Here is a 26398-nt window from a genome sequence, read left to right as displayed (position 1 = left end):
TATCTTTATTTAGGTACATTAACATAATACTAACTGTACAGACAATGAAAATAGTATATGTAGCTTTCTGGCAGCAAATATAGAAGTTTCTGATTTCGGCCAAATTGTAAGTGTAGATTTTACGGCGTTCATTTATGTAGTTTTAATCTCTTTATAATTTTTAAATGTATTTGATTTAATGGTAATTCATCAGAGAGTGCCACCAAATTTTAAAGGTTTTTATGGTAGAAGAATTCCAGATCACTTGAAGATATACTGTAAAACACATATATGGCGTGCTCAGAAGTCGGTAAAATATGTGGTCTTGCTCATTTCATGGAGTACTATGGCATTAAGATATATAACTTTGTTCTCTTTGATTATTATGGAGATGAAGTTTTTAATGTGAAGATATATAAGGAAGCCGTAATTGAAATAAACTACCCGATAATACATCCAAATGAGTGGAAGAAGAACAGGATGAATTCATTGTCCTATATGGAAACATTGAGTTTCAGAAATCTATTGCTCTATTAGTTTACGATGGAGTTATGAGCAAAAGTGAATCTTACCTTATCTGCATGAAAAGCACAGACTTGCAAGAAAATGCGATTGATCTGGTATAATAGATTTTGGATTTATTTTCATATCAGCTAAAATTCATACTTTCATATCAGTTGGTATATGGTATATAATTGTCCAATTATTTGTATATATGTCAGACACTTAAGCCAAGAACGGAGAATTTCTACAAAAACTTGAAAAATGGGAATTCTGTCAATCTGAGGTTTACTACTAAGGAATGGAATTGCGAGGTGGAGAGGATTGAAGGACATTGCAAATTTGGGAAAGGATGGGCTGATTTTGTATCAGACACAGGACTTGGAGTTGAAGATTTTATTGTCTTGTATAGAATGTATAATGATATTTATAATGTGAACAACGTGAATGTTTGCATCTATAAACATAAAGTTTATGCTAAAGATCTCGATAGAGGTATTGTCATAAGTTAAATATTTTGATTTCTACATATAAATTATTTATGAATTAAGGAAATTGTATAACAGGAGAAACTTATCAATTTTTTTTTGTGGGGCAGGAAACTTGTTGGTGGAAAAATCAATCTTGAAAATTGTGTCTAAAGATACTCTGGCATGTGGAGGATTTGTGAGTAGTTTCCATTGTGATCAAGTTGAAGAGCATATATATTTATATGTTTATGCATTCGTACATGTTTGTGCTTTTATGTGTAATTCGTAAAAATAAAATTATTTATTATTTCTTTCCAAGGTTGTACCAAGTTTGGTGCGGTACAAATATAGTCAAAAGCTCCAGACGATAGAGAAAATCCGGGTTGGAGGGCATGAATCTTTCGCTTCATACAACTCGTCAAATGGATATTTTTACTGCATTGGATATGTACTAGTGATATTTCATTTGTGCGAAAGAGATACACTTGTATTTACTATGGATGATAGCAATATAATTTTAGCTAGGATTTTTCAGGAAGATGGATTTGAGGTTGATTACTTAAAAAGGCGTATTAGAGGAAAAGAGATGATAGGAAGAGATTGGTTTCTACAGATTTATTTAGATTCTGATGAAGGTTTGATACATATCAATGTGGCAAAATCTGATGAAGGTTAAAGTTATAATTATTATACTGATATTTCTAAATTATAATTTTATAGATATGGAGGTGGAACATGAATTTGTTGGTGGCCAAAGAGGAGAAAGTCTATTAATGGAAGAAGACAATGACATCGATCCAGTGCAGGAATTTTGTAATTCATTGCTAGCAACAAAGGATGGAAATATTACACAAAAAATCAGAGATTAAAGCAGAAACATAAGATGGTATGTGATCATATCGATTCAGTTTTATAGAATAGAGTTATTTGTTCTTTTATAATATGTATGTAAAAGTATTATTCTCTTGTAATTATTAGGCGGATATTAATCAAACTAAGCTTCCAGAATTTATCGTCATTCTTAAATCAGATAACTATGCACAAAATGTAGTGGTACGTTTTTCATTTAATGTTATACAAATTTCATATCTTACCTTTGTGTGCAATTTTTAGTTTGCTGCGAATATGGTTCAAAATAATTGGTGTTTAAAATTTAATTGATTTATACAGAAACTACCGGAGAAGTTGGCCGCAACATTTACAAGTGTGATACCAAAAAATGTTTGGCTTCGGTTCCCAAGTGGTCGTGAAATTCATGTACAGTATTCAGTGAAGGAAAATAGTTTTGTTAACCTTACATGGTTCCTGAAAGAAGTTAGACGGTATTCGGTTACAATTCTGATTTTCACACATGAGGGTCTCGGACAATTTATGGTCTGTGCACTAAATCCTGATGCAATTGAAGTGGATTATAATTCTGCAAGAGTTGTTTCCCGATCGCATTCAACTTATAGAGGTAATTGTACATTTATACAAAGCTTTTACATATTTGTTTTAGGTTACATAATTTTAAATTTCATTATTCATTATGACTGAACTTGGATACCAACAATTAATTTGCAGATATAATAACTGGGATTGGTTGCAAATTCATGATATTCGGTATTGGCGATGCAATAGACTCTAGAGTAATAGTAAGCTTTTAATTAAGAAATACTTACTTTCCCACACTATGATCTGTATCTCTTTCTCTATTAATAGTTATTTTGTCATTTATCGATACTTATTATTCTTGTGACAGGCCATACCAGAAAAATTTCACAACTCTTTTGGAAAGTTGATTCTTGCAAAAGTACAATTGATCTTGCAGAATGGAAAGATATACAATTGTCAGTACTCTGAATCTACAGGGAAGATTTCTGATATACCAGAGCTAGTAAATGATAAAATGTTCGAGAGGAAGGATTTCATGTTGCTAACCTACAGAGGATCTGGGAAGTTTGACACTATCGTTTTTGATAGTTCAAAAAATGAAAAACTTCTGGTCAGCAGTTCTTCAAGAAATGATACTACTTTAAATACTACATACCATTTTATTTGTTTGATGATTAGGATCCCAATTTTTTAGACAGATAATTTTTTTAAAAAAAATAAATTATAGTAGTTAATGAAGCTATGCAGTCAAACGGTAATAATGGAAATACGGGTGACCACGATAATAATATTAATACCTTTTGCTACTTCTCTGTAGATATTAATGAACAGCTTCAGGGTGGAATTGAGGGAGTAGAAGAAATTGTTCATGTGAATATTACAGTTGACACTGATCATGCTGCAGAAGTTCCTGAAGAAGGAATTCAGCAAGTAGAAGACAACTTGGATATGGATGTTGAAGACGTAGCTGATGATGTTGCAGAAGATAATATAAGTGATCAGGAAAATGATGACTCCTGGGAATGGAGTTCACCGCAAGAATGACTGCTTCAAATGTGAACAACACATGTCACAGAGCAGTATTATTATATTACTCGATCAATTTACCTAGATAAATTTTGCAAATACAATATAATTTTTACTCATGTTGTGGCTAATTGATATAACAAAGACATATTTTCTTTCAGTATATCCCAGCAGCTGTACAGCCAAATGGTGGGACATGGATAAGTGGTGAAAATGTAACTTTGAGGATGAGGATTTTAACCTGGAATGTTAAGATAGTGTTTTCTAATGGATTACCTCGATTCTCTGCTGGATGGAATCAATTTGCAACGGATAATGAGCTACAAATAGATGATAACTTGGTTTTTACTTTTCAGCAAGAAGACCTACTATTCGATATAGTTATCGAACCATTTATTTAATCTACACAACATTTCATACTGTATCAATGTGATCAATATACTTCTGTTTGGTAGATACTTGAAAATTGGTTTTCTTGCTATTCATATTATTGGATGTGATCTGATTTTAAAAGAATTTCAAAATTTAATATGATGTATTTATGTTATGGATCTTATTGGCTGAACAATGGAAAAGCTTTGTTGTTGCAATGACATCATTCTTAAGGTTTGTTGAGGACTTAGAAAATTATATATTTGCAATCAATATTGTATATCTTAAGTTTAATAACTTGTAAAATTTCTACATTTAAAGAAAAGTAAAAACGGTAATCTAAGTACTGGATTAAATAGATAATGTGTGACATTAATTAGAATATGGTAAATATGTTGTGTTTGTATTAAATATAATAATAGCATATTCCGAACAAAGAAGTATTACGTTAAAGATTACGCAAATTAACTGCGGCGTAATGCAACCAAAAGGTTTAAATAGATAATATAAAAATCCAAAATCATGAGAATCATACACTTTGAATAACAATTATTAATTTTTGTTGTAGAACAATGTACACGCTTATTCCATAAATCGATAAAACTTTATTTAGGTAAATATCATAAACTAATAAATGTAATAAAAAGCTCCAGCTGCAATATCACTTTAATACATCAGTTGTCGATATTCAATAACCTACATGACAGAATTAACACAAAGTTAGAGTACGAATAATAAATTATATAATATTATAAATGTGAGTTGATTTAATATGCATACCTCTCTCTCAACGTGACGACATCGGGATAGTCAATATTGATGAAGATACTTGTTGAAGGCAAATTACCTATACGAATTATGCCTTTTTCAAATAGAAAAAGAACAATACTTTAGGAATGCTTTACATGGAATTTGAGAGTCAAACTGTTGCATTTTTTAAAAATAATTAGTACATGCAGGAAATCAAGAATTTAACCTTGGTAATGTTGATGCGGACAGATGCAAGGATGACAATTTTGCTTTCTGTTCCTATATCCTGGTATAATAACTCGATATTCGGTGGGAAATTACCCACAAAATAAACACGGTGCGATGTCCTGAAATCAAAGTAAAGACATGGTAATCTAAACAGTTCTGATTGTACATATCTGGATTATATATATAGAATACAGAATATCTTACTCTCCATCACTTAGTCTGAAGCAGATCATATCCCTTGAACCAAATCTGCTCAGGATTGTTCGCTTTGGTTCCCAATCCTCGACAACACCGATAATATCTGTTTTGAGATTGTAAATTAATATAGATGATAACTTTATAAATCTTGATTGTCGACATTTAAAATTCTCTACATGTGGAGTAAACATGCATTTCATCATAATTAGAATTCAAAAAAGCGTCGGAAATAGCAGACAGGGGAGTCTGTGTCGCGGAATCATTAGAGTATCCTCCGGAACAACCTCTACAATAGTGATGGGTAGGAACCGAATGCAGTTTGTGTTACGTACAGGCCTGTACAAACCAGTTGCAGGCATGATACCTATGTTCCTTATATGGTATAAGGTTCCTGAATTCAAAATTCCGGCAAATTGATTCCAAATAGCAGGTGACACAACTGTAACCATGTGCGTATTCTGTAATCAAAACACAATATATGCATGAATAATGTATATAAAAAATACAAACGTAGTCAACTGAATTACTTCCAACAGATTAAAAGCAATCACACCTCACAATCGAGCAAAATAAGATTGTGCCTCGACACCTCTCCATGACCATTTAGTGACCTCCACATTCTTGTCACCCTAACTTTCAACGTCCATGCAATTTGAGTGGCATTCAGATCGGAAAATATTGATGGTCATCCATACCTGGCTGAAAGATGATAAATGTTTATAGGATGAATGTATTATGTATAGTATTTTTTGATAAAATTGAAGAGAAATATGTGTACAAACTTGTATGTTCTTCAACAATTTTAGTGTAAAACAACTATGAAAGTTACTGAATATATAATACCGTCTAAGTAGAAGAGGATCGATTTTGAATATGGCAAGTATACTCAATCACACCAATTTTTAAGGAAGATACTGTCATCTTGATTGTAGGCAGTTAGAATAATTTTGATAGGCTATGTTATTCTATGCAAATCACAAACAATAAGTATATTTTATCACAATCCTAAACAAACCAACGTTTGAATCAGGATTGCCATAATTAAAATACTGATTTATGTCAAAATTAAGGGCATAATTTTAGGTTATTCACGGGCAATATTGTAGAAAATTCTATAATGATACGACAAGTAGTTAAATTTGGTAAATTTACATTTTGAGCAATGCGGGAAATTTAAAACATATAGTCTGACACTTTAATGTGAATTTAAAATTGCTCATTATAAATGTTTTGAGTCAAATTAAAGATTTTGTTTTCAAAATCTACAATAATCTTTTTGCTATACAATTTAAAATTAAATATTTCTTTCCATTACAAAATCTTATGTCCATAAACGACATTGAATGTCAAAATAAATGGTGTACGACATGCTCCTTTATAAATAAGTACTACAACATAATGAAAGTACTGCTTCAACCATGCTTTATTAGACGTAGATGATCAAGGTATTATTTAAATATTGCACGGAAACTTTTATTTATGTGTGATGACGCTGATCACATTTATGAAGGATTAAAGATCAAATACATAGATAACAATTGATGGAAACAGAGGAAAAATAATGTTATGCAATCGAAATTACAAATACTGTCACGTGAACAATAAATCTAAAAATTAATTCAGCCATAAGCAATACGAAAGTTCTGGAAAATCCTCATAGTTGAAGCATGCTATCAACCTTCCTACAAGCATAAGTGACATATTCAGTTATTAAATTAGGTGGAGATAGTTTTAGAGTGATAAATAAGTTATTAAATGGTTAGCGAAAAGCACTTTGGTATATAAGTACATAGGATGTCTAATATAGGATGATAGTAGTGTCAGTACCTTTTTCATTTTTTTGGTAACAGATTTAGCAGAGCCTGGAGTACCATTAACGTCATCACCTTCAGAGTACAACACATGCGAAGACCGTTAATAAGAAAGTCTACAATATTTATTACTTAGCAGGGAATACTAAAGAAAGCGCAAATGTAACATAACCACATATTTCACTCACTTCAAAACCCATGTTGATGGAATAATCTTTAGACAGTATTGGAGATTCAGAAGGAGTTGGAGTGTCCATTGTTGGTTCATATAAATCTTCAGCATAAAAGAGGTTGTTATCCTCAACAATGTTTGATTTTGTCAGTCCGAGTTCAACTGAATTTAGTCTTCCGACTAATGATTTAATCACTTCTGGAAAGGCTTTGGAGGGATCCTGAACACAGTTGTAGAAAATAAGAATGCATATGTGGTATAACACGGTAACAGTGCATCCCCTAATTCAGATAACAGTTCTTTACCTTATCATAATCAGAAACCACCTTTGCAGAACTTGTTCCAAGAACTCTTCTGGAAACTCGATCATTCAAAACAACATTACAGGCAAATATTTCATCCTCGGCAAGGACCATGATACGGAACCTTGAGATAATAGTTAGCTATTTTTTAGGTTTTAATTTAAAGTATCACGCCTACAAATATTTTGAACAAATTCAAATAGTTAGGTTACCTCTTTGGAGAAACGGGAATGTTTTGAGGACAATGGGTACATTTAAATACTGTTCCAATGCGCTCAACCTCGTGCTGACATTTGTTACAGCTATAGGTCCACCAATTTGTTTCCTCATTGACCTTAATGATCTTAAAGGTGCAGCAAATTCTTTTCTGGGTTATGATGAAAATGTAATATTTAACAACAAAAGGAAACATATATAAAATACCTTTTCTGAAAATTATATAAAGGCAATACCTTGAGGTGATCGTATGTCAGATTCTCATTAAGGTCTTTGAGTGATATTTTTTCAAATAATGTAGGAACCAGTTCAATTTGTTTAGCTTGGAACAATTTGTCTCTTTTCATTATATAACCTTCCTCAAGCAACCTAAACATATAAAAGAAAATAAAAATAGAGCAAAACGTCAATGAGCTGAATTTAACTCTATATTTAGTTGTTCCCTCTTCCTCATATCAACCACAGATTCATTATCTAGATTTATATATAGATTAATAGATGGTAATGTACCAATCTGAACAGAACCTGGATATGGGAATAAAGTTAATTTTTTAATCAGCAAGTATATAATTATGTAATAGGTTTTCTTGCAGAACTACTTACTCATAAACGTAGTCACTTTTGTACTTGTTATAATAGCAATGATTGGTTTTTTGGGATTTCCAGCCATCTTGTCGTTGAACGACACAGCAAGATCACCCCCAAACAGTTACTTTATGGGCATTACTACAAAATAGGATTAGATATGATTAAGGTTAATAATCTATAGCAATATGTGATGTAGATTCCCATTTATACTAATGATTAAATATACATATGCAAACAACCTTGAATCACATATTCTAAACTTCACAATATCCCTATCTCCGTATTTAGTAGAAAGCTTGTTCAAACCTTCATACACCTCGACAACTCCAATAATATATGTTTTACATAAAATTTCTTTACACAATATTAAAGTATATTGTCTTATAATGTAGCAGTATTATTTCATATGAGTAATGTCTAATAATATTCAGTTAATAGAGTGCGTTACCAGACCTATTGCAAATTCAGGCTGCTGTTGAGGAAGACATTTATTTGCTTCTGCAAACAAATCTCCTAGGTCTAAAAACTCAAACTTTTGGGATGGAATTATGCCATCATCATCAGCAATCCTCACAGTAGTGGAGCCTGTAAATCTGATGCAGAGCGTTGACTGCACATACTTCAAGTTCCCAACCGGATCTTTAACTGCAAACTGGTCAAAAACATAGACACCGCCTTCCACAATTTTTGTGGTCAATCCATTCCAAATGTTATGATAGGCAAAGGCATGAACATGGTTATCCTACATTTAAATATTTTAAATGACATAAATACATATTAGTAGAAAGAAGGATTGACAGTAAATAATGCAAATATGAATAAATATAAAACATACATCATCGTCAAGGAGAATAAGATTGTAGCCTTTCAATGAGTTCGTCTCCAAAGTCATGTTAGCCCACATCCTGGTAACCCTGACCTTAATTTTCCAGTTCGTGCTTGCCTTGTCGAGATTGGATAGACGATCAAATGATTTCATTGAAAAAGATCACTATAAGAAGAGCAAGAAAAAAGATTATTAAAAATTTATAGATAAACTCGATACATAAGATACTTATACATTCGATATTCTAAGAACTGTATAAATCGCTTAAAGAATTGAAGATCTTACAAAATGGTTGAACTCTTGAGAGAAAAAAAGATGATGCTTAGCAAATGACAAAGCTCCTGTTCAACTGTTGAAAATATATTTCACCAACAAGGCATTAGGGAGATGCCATTAATTTAGCTCGAAATTGATAGTGCAAATCTATTCCTTTAAATGAGAATTAGAGTAATATCCCAGTTTAATTTGCTGATAATTCTTAAGGTTAGTGTTTGATGTGATTATGACAACTAACCAACCTTATCATTTGGGTTTCTTCCAAAAAAAAGGAAAACTGTAATCCTTTGAGTGACAATAAAATCTGTACAATATATTTAACAATTAAGAAAATCTTCTTAATCAAACAGATTATATATATCTTTATTAGACAAATTAATTGGAGAGATTTTGTTATTATTATGTTTATACACAGGTGAAACAAATAAAAATGTGTAACATTTTTGATGTTGAACTTACAACATGGATATATCAAACACAATAAATCCAGAGTAAAGCAGGAAATATAGAAGAATGTGATCAAATGTTCTTAATATGTTAGGTCAATTGTCTACACTTGGAAGATTGTAAAACACTTCCTCAAAAACTACATTATTTGTAATATTTGTGCTACTACCATCATCACTATCTATGAGAATATGGAGGCCTTCAGGTCGTGTCACTCTGGATATAGCAACATAAATGTGTCCATGTGAGAAAGCTGCTCAAGGAAGGTAAAGCCCAACCATATCAAGTGATTGTCCTTGACTTTTGTTAATTGTCATGACATAACATATTTGAATCAGAAACTGAACGCGTTTAAATTTAAAGGGCCAGTTCGTGTCACTTGAAATCATCTCAATTCTAGGAAATAGATGTTTGGTTCCAACATGAGAGCCACACAATATCTCACATTCAATATTGTTCTTCCTACATGATTTCACAATCATTCTTGTACCATTGCATAATCCCATAATTTGGTTCAAGTTTCTCATAAGCATGATAACAACTCTTACCTTCAATTTTAACTCATGCTTAAGAATGCAAGGCATATTGATAGAGTTTAGATACTTAACTAGAAATGCGGATCTGAAATCATTATCATCATCACCAGCATAATCAATTGAATCCTTACTCAGATAAGTATAAACCATGTCTGGAATTTTTTCAAGTATCGTTGTATTAATTTCATCCACCACGATATTGGTAGGGGTGAATATGGCCCTTGATCTGAGGTATTCATGTGAAGAGATATTATGCAGAAAATCTAGGTATGTTACTTCCAAAAGCTTCTGGATTGGATCTCCAGACGTATGAACCATATATTGATCAGAAATCTTTATTAACATTTCACCACTATCTAGACTTGGAGAAATATTGGTTTCCTTACCATCACAGACACCATGCTGCCACTTGCTAAAGTCCGCGATGGTCTTGTTCTCCAAATCTGTATTTTCAGCATTAAGCCGCATGTTTTGCTTTAATAAAAATACCTCACAGGATTCCCAAAGCTTGGATTTATTGATGGTAGAGCAGACTACTTCAGCCCTAGACGCTTTTGGAATGACTGGAAGTATCTGCCGAAAATCTCCACAAAAAATAATGGTTAAACCACCAAATGGCTTTTTAGATCTCCTTTTATCAATAGCAGACATAATATCTCTCAAGGATCGATCAACGCATTCAAAAGCATGATGATGTTGCATAGGAGCCTCATCCCAAATTATTAAATCAGTTTACTGAAGTAGCTCAGAAATATCGGTCCCGTGTCTTAAACCGGCAGAACAATTTTCATCAAGTTTGAGTGGTATGTGAAAGCGGGAGTGTGCGGTTCTTCCACCAGGAAGCAACACAGCAGCTATACTACATGAGGCCACATGAAGCAAAATTTAATGCTCTGATCATAATCGACAACATAGTGTCTGTCACAAGAAAGTCTTTCCACAACCTCCACTTCCGTAACCAAAGAAAACACCACCTTTTTCTGGTTGATATTGTCAAGAATGGAATCATAGACTATCTTCTGTTCATCATTGAGAAGACTATAATTTATTGCGTGGATTCTCTTTATTTCTTCTGTATCATAGGATGTTTCCTCGAGAATTAGTCTATTCTCAGAGTTGGAAAAAAAGAATCTCCCGGAAATGGCATATCTGGGAAGTTTCTGAGACTTTTACTAATATCATTCAACAATTTCTCTATCTCTGCAATAACATTAATAAAAAATGATAACATTAAAAAGAAACTGTAACATGTAATATTTATAAAGCATTATTAACAGCTCATACCTGCAAGAGCGTAATTCTGGATCTCAAAATCTGATAGATAAAGGTTTGGATTCTCAGTAAGGTGTTGCCTCACAAGAAGAATATCATCTGACATGCATCCCCAATGGGCTTCCCAAAGGCTACGCGGATGAGATATTGGACTGTATACTAAAATGTTGACAAACATGGCACGTAGCTGTGGAGGCATGGATGTATGCGCATTTTTAGCTATAGCTTTGTGCCATTGCTGGTCATTCTGGAGGATACCTAGTGCGGCACAGGCTTCGTGAAAAGAGTTATAAATATGGCCGTTGACTGTCTTCAAATCATCAAAACATACAGCAACTTTAATCCTGATCAGGAGCATGCAGAGATATAATAATTCACCGCTAGATGAATGTACTTCAACAAGCCTACCAATGACATCACCTCTTTTCCTCTGTTTCCAGATACCGGGTTGTGGATGCCATGTAAACTTGCTTGGGAATTCTGAATAGGTTAAATTTATGGCCTCTGCATATATTTTATTTGCATCAAACCATGCTTCTAATTTGCTTTTCTTTGTTCTAGCATTGTCGCAAACTTCTTGTAGATTTTGTGAGCCCTTAAACGACACATGCTTGTTGTTCGGTAGATGTATTGGCAATCGTTCAACAGAAGGCCAACGGGAATGGATGTCAAAACCAAATATCCTCCATGATGCTTCAGATGCACAAACATATCTTCCATCCAAGTATTATTTGACTTCATCAAGCGGCCGTTTCTCAGGGTTGATTGGTGTTGTGCACCCTTTTTTATTGTTTGTTTTTTTCTTCAGACACATGGTGGAGGTATCATGTCCTTTTAAACAATACTTGAACAGATATTTCAATGATCTGGACCTGTTACAAATCTCTAGATTTGTGTGGCATTGAAATCTTATTAGAAGATCTCGATTGTAGGGGATAACATACCGATTATCCAGGTCAATACGCTTTTTCTTTACGGTAATTCTAGTTTTCCTCCTTTTATAGATGGGAAAGCCACAGTCGTCAAAATATGTGTGAGAATTATACCTGTTAAAAAGGAAAAAACGATATTTCATATTCATTATAATAAATTCAAAAAGAATGTTTTCCTAAAAGGTGATGGTTAAGGTTGAATTCTTTCAGCAGTCTATAGAAAATTAAGTTTATGTAAAAGATGAAGAATTACCTTTTCGGAAAATGTTTAATACAATGGCCCTTAACCATACATGGAGACTAAACACAGTCAGTGCCACATGGTCCGTGGATCATGTAATTCATAATAGCTTCGTAACCCACTGGATCAATACTTGGGTCAGGAATTTCTGCAGAAACCATTTTATCTATTTGTTCAGTTATCTTGGGATGATCATTTGGATGTAACCATATTAGCATGTGTGCATATGACAATCCACGCTTTTGAAACTCTATGACGTGCATTACTGTAATATGACAATTAAAGAAGATAATTAAATCAAGCCTGACATACATGTTATGTTAAATTTAACTGATAAAATTTGTTAATGGAAGAAATCCTGAAAATAGCATACCTCCAATACAGCGTCCAAAGTAGTTCTTATTTCTTATTTGATCAAGTAGCTGGTCAACTTTCATTTTAAATACCCTTGCAATGACATCGGGAGTGTCAACAACATCAACACCAGGTAGAAACTTTAACATTCTCTGAATTTCAGGCCATTTTGTGTTTGTGGTCATCGTAAGGAACAATGATGGGTGTCCAAGTGTTCGACAAATTACCGTTGCGTCTTTGAAATACTGATTCATGTACCTTTTACTGCCAGTGAAGGAGGCTGGTAAAATTATTGCCTTGCCAACATTTTCAGGATTGATATCACCCTTACTAAGTGCATCTCGTATGTTATGGTACATATCCGTACGAATTGTAGTATGGTGACCTCTGATCCAGTCAAGTCTGTATTGCTCAATCACAGTAAATGCGTCAACAACATATTGCTGCCATAAACGACCTCCGAGATGTGGAGTCAAACCTGAATATCCATGAGTGAATCAATGAGAGAATTAAAAATTTAAGTATTGACTGTGAATATACCTTCTGAAGGCCGTATCATGAGTTTATAATTGTAATATTCTTTTATGGTGATGAATTCTCTATCCCCCTTTTCATCTGGATCCTCAGCTTCGGTATTCTGACGTTGTTGTTGATCTTTTTGATTTGGTCTGTTTAAAGGTATTTGACGGTAATATCCAATATTTCCATGAGGAAAAATAATAGGATACTGAAGCTGCATAAACCGTGGATCGTTTTCAAAAATTCTCTCTAATCCATTGGTTCTTGAATGGATTATTGTATCCCTATATCCTTTAGCATAGTCGTCAGTGACAATCAACCCAGCAACTTCATTGGATGGACCAATATAGTTAGGTTGACAAGATGTGGAAGACGAAGATATTAGAACTAATCTAAATTCATCAACTGCATTCTGACTAATTCTTTCACGTGCCATACGAAAACCTTTGACCAGATGATTATGTTTATCCAACATTTCTAACAACGACTGAACGATATCTTCATCCACGGCATCACGTCCTCCCTTAACGGCATTTATTCTGTTATATACTTCATCTTCAGAGTCATATATGTAGAGTTGACATAATTTGGGGATCTCACCATCAAGTGGTACAAAGCTTCCCATAATGTGGTAACTTACACCTTTTACTTGAAACAGTAAGGAGCACCGCCACGATTGATACTCCGATCAATTTGACCTCTAGTGGAAGACATGGCAAACATACAGTTGAACATTCTAATATTTTCCTTGAAATACCTAAAACGGGATCCACCAGTAAGGAGTGAAGCGAGAGGTTCGTGAGGTTGCTTTTCTTTCTCAAGAATTATCTGACCATTTTTACAACAAAGAGAAAAAGTTGGAGGCTTTTTGGTCGCACTTTTATTGTTTCTTTCATGATTCCACATGATTGCCTGACACTTTGAACAAATTCTATCAGGATCACCGATATCGAGGTACTCACTCCACTTGGTAATAGTATTGTCAAGTTCATGTACATCAACATCGTCACAATCACCTACAATATTTGAAAAAAATGTTGACTGTAGAACTTGGAGGCAATTAAGTAGTGATTGGAATTTAAGTTCACACCGCTAGATATACAATCACTGTCGCTGCTGTCACAATCTTCCACATTGTTAAAGTCTCCTAATAAGTTTTTAGAACCTGAACTATCTCCGTGCTCATAATTACTTTTTACGGAAGATGTATCAAATGACGAAGAACCTGGACTAAATTTGCCACATTTTTTTGGATATATGTTTGCCAGCGATATCGCTGCTGGAACCTAAAGGTACTTGTGGACGTCTAACTATACTGGATGCTGGAAGTGTAAAAGTGACAGTACTTTTGGCACTTTGATACAATTTTGTAGATGCCATATTTCATTGTTGTCCTGCTACAACAACAACATTGTTAGTAAGTTTAACTCCTACTATCTTTATTTGCATAAACAATATTAGTCTATAATTTACACTTTTAAGTATGAAACACACCTTCAAATCCCATGGGCCGTAATTTATGAACGCATGTAGTATTAGGAGTTGCGCATGTTTCTCCATATATGTGGACACCTACATAATTAACACAAAATTTATCAAATTATGTCATGCATTTAACTTAATTTTGTTTTGGTTTTGGAAATACAACAATAAGACCATGCTAGACAAATCGTGTAAAAATATAATAATTTGCATATATTGACCTGATGTTTGAGAACAGTCTGAACGTGAAGTGTTCTCAGCAGGCGTGTATGGTAAATTATCGACTAATTCTCTGGCACGCTGAGTCTTTCCGCACAACCTATTTTTTCTTTTACCTAGAAAAAAACATAAAACTTGTAGACAATATCATTTAATTTAAAAAAATAATTTTTTTCAATAATTAGTTCAGTAAGCTATGCCCGATGTTTGAGCAACATCTGAAGGTGACGGGTTTCCTACAGGCTTGCGCACAATGCTTTCTCTAATAGTTGGATCATTCGTCAGTGTACTCAGGAATAATTTGTGCTCCTTATAATTGCAGCTCTTTCGACGCACACTCATCTGGGTTTTTTTCCTGAAATTTCCAGTACAGACATTTATATTAGCAAACAGTATTCTTTAGCATAAGAATAAATAACTAACCAGAGTAATTATTGCTTACCGGGTTGTTTAAGGTTTGGTATTGCATTTGGTTCAGTATTGAGGTAACATTCGTCGCTAGCCAGTTTTTCAAAACTTGGTTGGAAATTAATGTCAACCTGAACTTTATGGAGACTTGAAATTAACATCTATCCGGTGGATAATCTCTCTTTGTCACTGGATTGGTAATTACTGACAACTGGAACTGCATAATCAACATGAATTGTTAAGATTAAGTATTCTCAAGCTATACAGTAAAATTTGGGAATTTACCAGCCTTTGTCGTGTCAAGATTGCGTCGAGACTGTTTGCCTAAATCTTCCAAACACAATGACAAATCTCCAGATATTTGTTGATCACATATTTGAACGTTTATATCTTGAAGCTTTGTGTTTTTAAGATACCTATTTTCAATTCCACTGAATGCTGAACATGGTGTAGTATAAACACAACATTAATATTAAATTAAGAAGCAAACAAAAACATGTGAAAGTGGACTAACCTGGATAATGTAAATTCTGATTACATTCGAGATTTGTCGATAGGGGTGCCGGAGGAGACTGGCTAAAAGAATTACCTGCATCCGTGAAAGGGGAATACAAAATAAACTTAAAATATCAGGCCTAATAACACACATGATTGTTCTGCAATTCAAGTTACCGTTAATTGTTTTTAGAGGATTACGGCTAAGATATTCTGCGTTATTCATCCTCAAAGACTGCTTCAACGTTGAAGGTTTGGTACCTGTAACAATCACAAACAAACGACATAAATTATACTCAAATCATTAGAATATTCGGAAGCAGAGTTTTATCTGAACCGCAGATGACGACAGATTTTGGCTATGTTCAAAACTTGATCGGCTGAGAGATGATTCAGTTGACAGAATTAGTGGATTCTGATTCTCCTTGCTACTATCTGACAATGTATTTCCACGCATATTTATTGGATCCATTCTTTGTTTTACTAAAACAAAGAATAAAGAGAAACTTATTAATGTCTACAACATAACTTTTAGATTCAAACTACATCAGTCAAAGAACAAACATTACATGAATCATTGTATGAGGATTTCATCTGGTAATTATCTGCACTCTGGGAATTAGTCATGTCTGTAAGAATAGAATCTACATTCCTGCCACGGACGCGATGTTTTTTTTCTGATTGGACAAAACCATAAGATCAGTAACAAATACAAAATAAAAAGTGTAACAATGCGACATGGTCATCAAATTTCATACCTTGATTACCTGAGGTATGTGATATATTCAAAATATTTTCAGTATTACGACCACGAACACGTTTGGATCCTACCATACAACATAATTGTACCTTATGTAATGTTCGGTTAATCGCATGAAAAATACACATCTGAAAAGCAAACTGATTATGAGTCAAGATTGGTTAGAAGCAATACCTTGAGATGTCATGAATCTGTTATCGTTTTCGTGCCAAGATTTGCATTTCAGATGCAATGGTCATCCATTGTAGCCTCTAATTCGCTAGAGAGAGGGGGAGAGAGAGAGAGAGAGCGAGAGAGAGAAGGAGAAAGAGAGAGTTTTTGGAGAAAAGACTGAAAGAGTGATGTAATGGAATGGAGCAAATCATGCATGACTTGATTTTTTTGAAATTATTTTCCATCGATAGATTAATTTTGAAATTCAAAAATAGGTAAATAGTAATTAAGATGGGTCAATTGAAGCTAATTGGATAGTCCATGGATATGGAAAATAATATATGATTTGGGTCATAGGTAAATTTATTTACCCATGGGTTAAATAGGGAGTAGTCATTAATATATATAGATTATTCACTTGTTCAGTTTGACAAATTCTAAGTTACAAAATATGAGATATTGTGGTTGGCATTAGCTTATGGAAAAGGTTTCTTCATTCTGTGAAAAACACGATATTGCAATCACAAACATGAAAGATTCTTATACTCCGTAGGGTGATTCAAAATTTTCGAAGACAAATGTGACAAATAAACATCACTTTTGGATTGAGGTATTTTTTAAAGGTACTTGACAAACAACTCTTTGAGTTAAACAACCGTTTTGACGAAATTAATACATAATTGCTTATTTGTATGATTTCACTAAATCTTAGGAGTTTATTTTCTTTTTTTGAAAAAGAGAAGATTACGAGGCTTGCTACTCTTTATTCTCCTGGTTTCTAACGACATGAGTTGGTTACTTTTGAATTTCAATTTAACATGTTCCACTACAAGAAAAATGTCCATAGACATCGGTTTTTGGCCGATGTCTATGCTGTTTGACTACCGATGTTGATGTCGGTGATGTCTATTCTAGACATCGGCCAAAACCCGATGTCTTTACTTGCTTAGACATCGTTTCTGGCAAACTAGCTGATGTCCATGCATTGTTTTTTTATAAAAAATGTTAAAAATATGTAATTTAATAAATAAATTACAACAATTACAACATATTAAACATATAATGAGCTATGTTTTTTGCCACATAGACATCAAATTTTTTCATTTAGGTGGTGTAAAATCAGATATTAAATATCGATTTTTTACGTAAAGAGTGATGTCTATACTGGCTCATATACATCAGTTTTATCCCAAACAAAGTGATGTCTATGTTCAATTTAGACTTGAACATGTCAGTCTTTGACATCAGTTTTTTAGCAAAAAGCGACGTACATTAACTTTTTTACATCAGTTTTTCTTTATTAAAATTGATGTACAATTGCTTTTGAGACATCAGTATTTATTCATTAAAAGTGATGTAGAATTTTTTTTTGATATCAGTATTTATTCATTAGAAGTGATGTATTAACAAGTTTATAGACAAAGTGTGTAAATTTTTGACATTTGTTATAAATAAAAGATTGTTACAAACCAAAATGAAAGACTAACTACATGTATACATAAAGCTCTTTTGCATCTTCAAGATCAATCAAAGTAGACTGGATTTGAAACTTGAAGGCATCACTCTTTGAAGCTGGTCATGTAGAAGTTATTTGAAGCCCAGTAGTGAATAACACCAATAGCCAGAACAATAAGAAGAAGAACCAAAAGAAAAGCTGCCCCAATCTGTTGCAATATCATGTGAAGATTAGGTTAAAAAGATTAGGTTAAAAAGGTCTGTTATAACATACCTGCTGCTTTCTCCTCTTTATCTCTTCCTGTTTACAAATTCAAGAAACATGATATGAATTAATGAAAAGAGAACTAAAAATAAAAAAAATATATAGATTAGATTTAGAGAAACAAAGTTGCAGCCTGTTTCTTGCATACGATATCCTGTTGCAGACGTATGTTCTCTTCTATTAACACGTGCACTCAGGCTTCAAGATCATGAGCATACGCCTAGCCAACCAGAAGTTATTTAAACAAACTTTAGAAACAGACTTGGTCTAGACCTTTTTTAGCCCATGTTTAAGTCTAAAATATTTAAATAGGCATACATCATTTTTGTGGATATTTCTTCTTATATAGAACTAAAACTAAATTATTATTTTTTACAACCACTTCACAAAGCATTATGCATCATTTAACATCTTCGATATTATTCCCTACAATAAATTGATCTCATTGAAAACAGATCGTACCTGTCTCCTAGCCCTTGTCCTGGCGGCAGATTCTCTGTTTTTGATCATACGACGCTGCTTTCTGTATATCACCTTCTCTGTTGGACCACTGGATCAGTCCGCTGCATTAACATACATAAGATTATTCACACTGTCAGATTGGTTTGCCCCAACACTGTCGAAGGAAACTGGACTTGCAGGTGACCCTTGCCTAAATCTACCTTCACCAGTATTGTTCAGCATCGTCTCACCGTACCTAACTTCTCGTGGTTGGTATCCACCAGGCATTTTTCCAACCCCTCCTGAAGCAACAACAGGCCTAACCATACAACCAGGTGTTTCAGATCCAAGTGCTCTCTTATTGTTATTCTGGTATGTAACACAGGACTGCTGTAAAGGAGGTGAATATCAGCATTGAAGTATTTTTGAAATGTTAAAAAAGAATTATGGCAATTAAAGAGTAAAATATGTTCCAAATGTTGAGCAGGGATGCTATCAAAACAATGACCAAGATAATGTCTAAGATTGCTGGTGTCTGAACTCAACATGATGTATCAGATTATGCCATCAGCATTGTGCTCATTCAGGAGATTAATGGAGTATAACCAGCTACTACGTATCGAGACAGGGTACGCAATTGCTTCCTTTCAAAATCAAAGTCAAACTGAAAATTGCTTCAAGGAATGTCTCCAATTTGTGGGGATAACTGAGGCTACAATGCAGTTAATTATATGTAAGACTTATCAAAGCCATTAAGTACATAGATAAAATAGACATATTAGTAAGAAAAACGCATCTATAATTTTGCACAATAATCTCAAACTTGTACAAATGAACGCGACAGGACAGCTCCATATATCTATTTGCGAATCAGACTTAAATCGCATACGAAATATAGCAAAGAAAACCAAAGTTCTAATGATCAGTTCAGTAATCATTGGAGCATTAAGTAACTGATCCTAAAATTTGTCTACGCCATTACTAACATATTAACATAACAAAACAGTTGAACAACGTACAATCCCGATTACTCTATCCATAAGCACATCCAAAAATACATTAATCCGGATTGTGCTCTCTGCTATTTTTCAAGCAGCCTGTAATAAATAGCACTAACAATTTTCAACCATAATTAAAATTTTTCAAATTAAAGTTAAAAGTATATGAACAAATGTTAAACCGATAAACAGGAGTCTTCACATATAAACGAGGTTACTAATACTTTGACTTTCCCATAAATGATGCAACCACAGGAGCTAAACGTGACAAGCCTATCACCATACACAAATGCATATATGTTTTAGGAGCAATGTTCTGCATCTTACAATATGTGTAATACATTATGTGCAAAGTGTACAGCTGATTCAACCACCGGTTGCACAACATTAAAATTAATTCCTTTTTTTGTAGTCTTCAATTTATCTACTGAGTAGGGAGACGAACTAGAAATGCAGTGGTTGAACTAATCAGCAACATCCACACAAGTCACACAACCTAAGTGGTAAGTTACATAAACTCCAGACCATAACTAAAAACAACTTCAACTACAGACTAAGAAGCTGAAACGCAACATTAACCAAACACTAACAAAATTTATTAATCTCGAAAGTAACTCAAGTACCTTGACAAAATTATTCGACTGAACAGCTTTCCTCTGATCTACACCCTTAAAAACAAACAAATTCATAAATTCATAAAAACAAACAAATTCATAAATTCAAAATTATTGAATAACTATAATGTCTCATGAACACTGCATAGTAGCTACCACCTAATATAGACGCAAATGAGATCATATAAGAAATCATAAAATTATGATCTGGTAAGTTTAAACTTTAAAGTTTGTTATTCTTAGTACTACTTTCAACTTCTTTCACGCTACTAAGATTAAATTCGCTACCCTTCTGACCATTTTAAACTATAAACGTAACTAAGATTCTATATAGGTAATTCTATACACATGAAGTATCTATACTAAGAAAAATTAAACAAAAATGTCTTCAATGAAATGAAATATAAGTACGTATATATTTAAAAATTACCTACATAAACGACGAACATCAAAAGACTGATTCTCGGTCGAACAAATCCTCCTTCAAGTCAAACAAATCCCCAACTAAAAGTAAGAAAAACCAAATTTAAAAAAAAATAGGGTTTTGAGTTTAAAAATCCCCAATTTACAACTTAATCTAACTAATTAATCGAGTTTACATATGAAGTTTTCTACCTTACTCACTTATAAATTCAAGTTTTGTAGTTTCAAATCAGGTGAATGAGATCCCAGCTCCGTGTAAATTGAATAGAGTTGAGCCTCGAATTAAGCTTCAAGTCGAACAAATCGGGTGTAAGACTGAGTGAGCGAGGGTGAGAAAGTATCGAGAGAGGAGTGAGTCATGTGTGTGTTTGATTTTAGTTGTGTGCATAGCGGAGGTGAGAGGGGAGAAATTAGGGTTCTTGAAGAGAGTCGAGAGAGAGAATATAGTTGTCAAGAAGAGAGTTGTGAGATTATAGTCTATCTGAAGATTGATTTGGGGGGAACCAAAATTTGGTTCAGGGGGGAGAATTTTGGGATTGGGGGAGAATGTAGAACTAAAACTGAATGAAAATTTGACTAAGGAGGGAAAGAAAAGGGGGGGCGCGAAATTATTTTTTTTTGGTGAATTTTAGACATTGGTTTAATTATAACCGATGTCTACAAAGAACAAAGACATCACAAAAACACGGGGTGATGTCAATACTTTTTTTAACATCAGTGGCAAAGTTAACCGATGTCTAATGTGTGATGTCTATTGATATTATTCTTGTAGTGTTCATTGATAATATGTGAATGAATGACATATTTTTAAATTTGACAGAATTCAGTGAGTTATCTTTGAAGCTATGGAGACAAGAAAGCATTTTATACGAATTCATATTTATTTGTTGTTAAATTCAGCGTTATACTTTTCAGTGGCAACTGTAAATTTACAAAGATCATTTTTAGCAATAAAATAGTGTTCGTAAAAATACTTTGTTTTATTGAAAAAGATTTAGTTTCAAATATTAATGATGATGTTGTGGTATATCATTTCCGTTCGATGAAAACTCGTAGAAATAAAATATAAGTATTATTTTACAATGTGATTAAATTTTATTTATACAATTTTTTACTCACAATTTGTACATCGCCACTGTCTACGGTGCATCTGATAAATGGTGATTTTATGGTAATTTGATAAATGGTGATTTTATGGTAATTTTATGCATTGCACATGAATACACTTATCCTCTGTTCAACGCTCATCTGTTTCAATGGAAACCTACAGTTGCAGGCTACACAGCACCTCCAACGGTCCTCTATGTAACAGTCATATTCTCTTCCTATAAATATATAAATATACAATTTTAATTCTTTGTCTCAATCTCTCAAATCTCTCTAATTCTCTGTCTCTCTTATCTCTCTCTAACTCTCTCTAATTCTCTGTCTCTCTCATTCAAGTCTCAAGTCTCAAACTCAACCCCTTTTTGCCTTTCATTATATCCCATATTTATATCTCTCTCTAATCTATATTACAAATTCGAAATATTTGAAATATTCAAGTACTCTGCTCTGAGCCTCCGACTGTATATCCCATATTTATTTTCTTTACCCTTTTTTACTTTCCCCATTATATTCCCAGAATTTTTATATAATTTATCACAAGAAATTTTATCCATAATTTATCGCAAGAAAATGGAGCATGAATATAATATCGCATATTTTATTTGGTACATTGTTGCTGCAATAATTTAGTAAATATTTGATTAATTGATTGAAGAATTCAAAATTATGGATAATGTTTTATTTAGATAAATGGTTGTTAAAAAATTGAATTTGTAAGCTAACTTTTAGTTGTTTAAAATTTGAATATGAGTCAGACTACTAAGTACGTGATAAGAGATATTTTTTAAACAGCTAATGGGGAGATGATGTGGGAAAATGTGGAGAAAATTATGGACAATAATTTCATAAATTGTTGCTTATTATATAAATAGGATCACCATAAATGAAAACTATTAATAGTAAAATTATATAACTTATGAATAAGAGAGAAGAGAAGAGGCGGTGCATTGGAAAAGAAGTTTTGGCGTACAACTTGGACAAACTAACTGGTTGGAGTGTCACGGTTAAGTACTGGGTTGTCAAAGATTAAAAGGAGGAGAAAGCTAGGTTAAGCCGTAGCAAAAGTTTTAGAGAAGTGTACACCTTGTGGAGGTTTAGTTAAAATTAAATCACTACATAATTTAATGACTATTATTTATATTGTATACTAATATTAGTCATTTTTATTTTCATATTTATAACTATTTATACACATTTTTACATACTTATATCATGCTCTAAATTCATGTAAGTGTTATCAAATTATTATATTATTTGTTTATGTGTTTATATATTGTGTTAGGTTATTGTTTAATGCATGTTTAATTGATTTAATTGACTGTTATTTGTACTGGCTAAGAAAAATTATATGATTATCAGGTTACGGTACATTTTAATATTGTTAGTGTCGGGCTAGTTTTTTAATTATTATTTACTAGTTATGTGTGTGAGTTGTTCACAATAATTATCATGTTATATTATGCTAGTTTGTTAATATGTAATAATATTTGTAAAATAAAATTTATTTTAACAAGATTTAGTTTATTGAGATTTATTAAAATTGACAAAATATGTATTTGTGGGACTAATGATATATATAGTATTTTATTTTACAGGACATATGTAGTCAAAGTATTTTGTTATTTAAGTTAAGTAATTAACAATTGATTGTTTGATTATCTAAAATTATAAATTGTTTACATTTGTTAATCATATTATGTTATTATATTTTTCTCATGCATACCATATTTGTTACTTTAGTCTCACTGTTTTTTATAACCAATATGTTATTAATTATAGTATCTAATGCTTGGCCATAATAATTTAAATTTGATAAGTACTGTTGTAGTATTAATGTGCCAGAGGTGGATTTGATAAATCTGTCAGTATGTGTTGATAAATAGAGAGCATACATGCTATATTTTTATTATCATTTTCTTAAATTGTTGTTACAATTTAAATTGTTAAATTAATGTATAATTTATATTTGTCTACTTTTATAAAATTATATACTTAAAGATTTCTACATTACTTTTATAAGTCAATAAAATATCTTTTATATTTTATAAACCGGCTTGTATATTATTCAGATTATTTGTTAGTTATATATGTTAGATATGACAACTGTATAAAATATTATAATTTTGTTAGCTTACTTTTTAGTAGTTTTAGAGTTTGACATTTATAAGTTATATTTCTGTTGATATTATAGATTGATTTGGAGGTTGATTTGGAGCTAGTTAGTTGTGTGAGCATTATTGAAATATTTTAGACTTATTCCAGGTACGAGTATCCTCCACCTCTCTTCATTTAAAATATATTTTCTTTCTCTTTACCTATTGCCCTATCATATTTATCTCATCATATTTTATTTTGTTAAGTTGTACATCTTGTATATGTACACTTGTTAATTTTTGCTTAGCCATCTTTGATATGTGTTGTTGGTTAACCACTTTTGATCCATGTTGTCTATCAGTATACTTGATTTGTCACATGCAGCTTTTATTTTCAATACTATTGATAACCATTTGTTATGTGCTCTTAAACTTATTTGTGTGGGTAATCACAGACGAGACACATGGAGTTTTTGCAGTCTTTGGTGCTCTCGGCACTAACTCGTATTAATGTTGTGAGTATACGAGCATGTCTCTAGGGTATGAGGCATGATTAAGATCATGATCATTTTTTTTGTTTGTGGAAATATTTTATACATTTCATTTTATTCTTCTCGTGGACAACCGGGGAAGGAACTGTTTGCACTGTGCTTTATTTGGTGTTTACTAGCGAGCAGAGGTTTTATAAAATGTCCTTATTAGTACCCACCTTACTTGTTCTCAGCCATTTCTTTGATTTTTCGGGTTAGTTTGTTTCCTTGACTCTAAATATTTACTGTCTTATTACTCATCTTCTTGCTAATTATTAATATCAAATGTATGCATTTGTTTTTCATTTAATGATATATTCGTACTGGGTATTTGGCTCACTCATATTTATTTCTTTCCACAGGTAATCAGGGGTAAAGCGGGGGTGTGATGAGTGATGCCCAAATTTTAGCTTGTTTATCTAGTTAAAAATAAAGTCAAGGACATGTTTTATTTCATATTATTTTAGATCTTGTTAGAGAACTTTATTTAGGAGATTTTGAAGTTTTGTTGGTTTAATCAATTATGTTTAGCTTATTTTTGCTTCCATTAACAAATAAGGCTTAACTTGTGTAGCCTCTACTTGTTTAAGTGGGATGTTACAACGAAAGAGGGAGTTTTTCTTTTCAAGATTCAACCCCTACGCTTTCGATACTACCACCTCGACCCGTATCCACTTTTAACACCAAAGAAGATATTTTAATTTTTAAATATTTTGTAATTTTAGTAATTTTAATAATTGTAAAAATTTTAGTAATTTGTTTTGTAATTTATATTAATTTCAGGACTTTTAAGTATTATAGTAATTCGTTCGGTAAATTTTAGAAATTTTGTAAATTCGAATGGTAAATTCATTTTATAAATTCATTTTGTAAAATCATTTTATAAATTCGTTTTGTAAATTTGTTTAGTAAAATTGTTTTGTAAATTTCTGTTAACTAATTTTATTCGTTTTGTAAATTTGTACAGGTGCTACGAGTTCGAGACAATCATCACACGTGTGGACATATTTTTCGAAAGAAGCCTTGCTGGATAATCCGAATAGATTTAAAGTTCATTGTTTGATTTGTGTACAAAATGGTAGAGCACAACCACCATTTAATTACGCTCGAGGGACCGGCACGAGAACACTAAGTCGACACTTGGAGGATATTCACTATATTGTGAAGGCGAGTCACGAAAGCGGAGAAGCACGAAGAGGTCCACAAAATATACAACTGGGCAGTTTTATGACATCAACGGGAGGTGGAGGTATGCCTTTTTCCTATAGTAGATAGAATGATAGAAAGTTTTGCTACTTTTGTTACACTAGACGAGTTACCATTTTCTCACGGTGAGAGTGATAATTTAGAGTACATGATGAAAACTACGATAAATCCGACATTTAGAAAAATTCTTATGAACACACTAAAATGACACACAATAACACAATATCATTGCGCTAGAGCACAATTAATTGATTTTTTTCGAAAATTTGATGGTATGGTTTCGTTAACTAGTGATTGTTGGAGTTTGAGTCAAGGTGAGCTTTATATATGTGTAACCGTTCATTGGATTGGTGTCAATT

General features: G+C 32.6%; 2 protein-coding genes across 2 annotated transcripts; both read right to left on the bottom strand.

Moving 5' to 3' along the window:
- Positions 1-11171: 11171 nt before the first annotated feature.
- Positions 11172-12567, bottom strand: LOC141660662 (uncharacterized). The gene is made up of 4 exons (XM_074467649.1): positions 12530-12567; positions 12289-12390; positions 11357-12057; positions 11172-11272 (listed from the first exon to the last, which is right to left on the bottom strand). Exons 1-4 carry the CDS (start codon positions 12565-12567, stop codon positions 11172-11174), a joined length of 942 nt encoding a protein of 313 aa, XP_074323750.1.
- Positions 12568-12576: 9 nt separating this feature from the next.
- Positions 12577-14015, bottom strand: LOC141660661 (uncharacterized). The gene is made up of 3 exons (XM_074467648.1): positions 13412-14015; positions 12891-13349; positions 12577-12782 (listed from the first exon to the last, which is right to left on the bottom strand). Exons 1-3 carry the CDS (start codon positions 14013-14015, stop codon positions 12577-12579), a joined length of 1269 nt encoding a protein of 422 aa, XP_074323749.1.
- Positions 14016-26398: the final 12383 nt, after the last annotated feature.

Source organism: Apium graveolens, chromosome 5 (assembly GCF_009905375.1).
Source record: "Apium graveolens cultivar Ventura chromosome 5, ASM990537v1, whole genome shotgun sequence".
NCBI lineage: Eukaryota > Viridiplantae > Streptophyta > Magnoliopsida > Apiales > Apiaceae > Apium > Apium graveolens.
The sequence above is the reverse complement of the archived record's forward strand: the minus strand, read 5'-3'. Positions and strand labels throughout refer to the sequence as shown.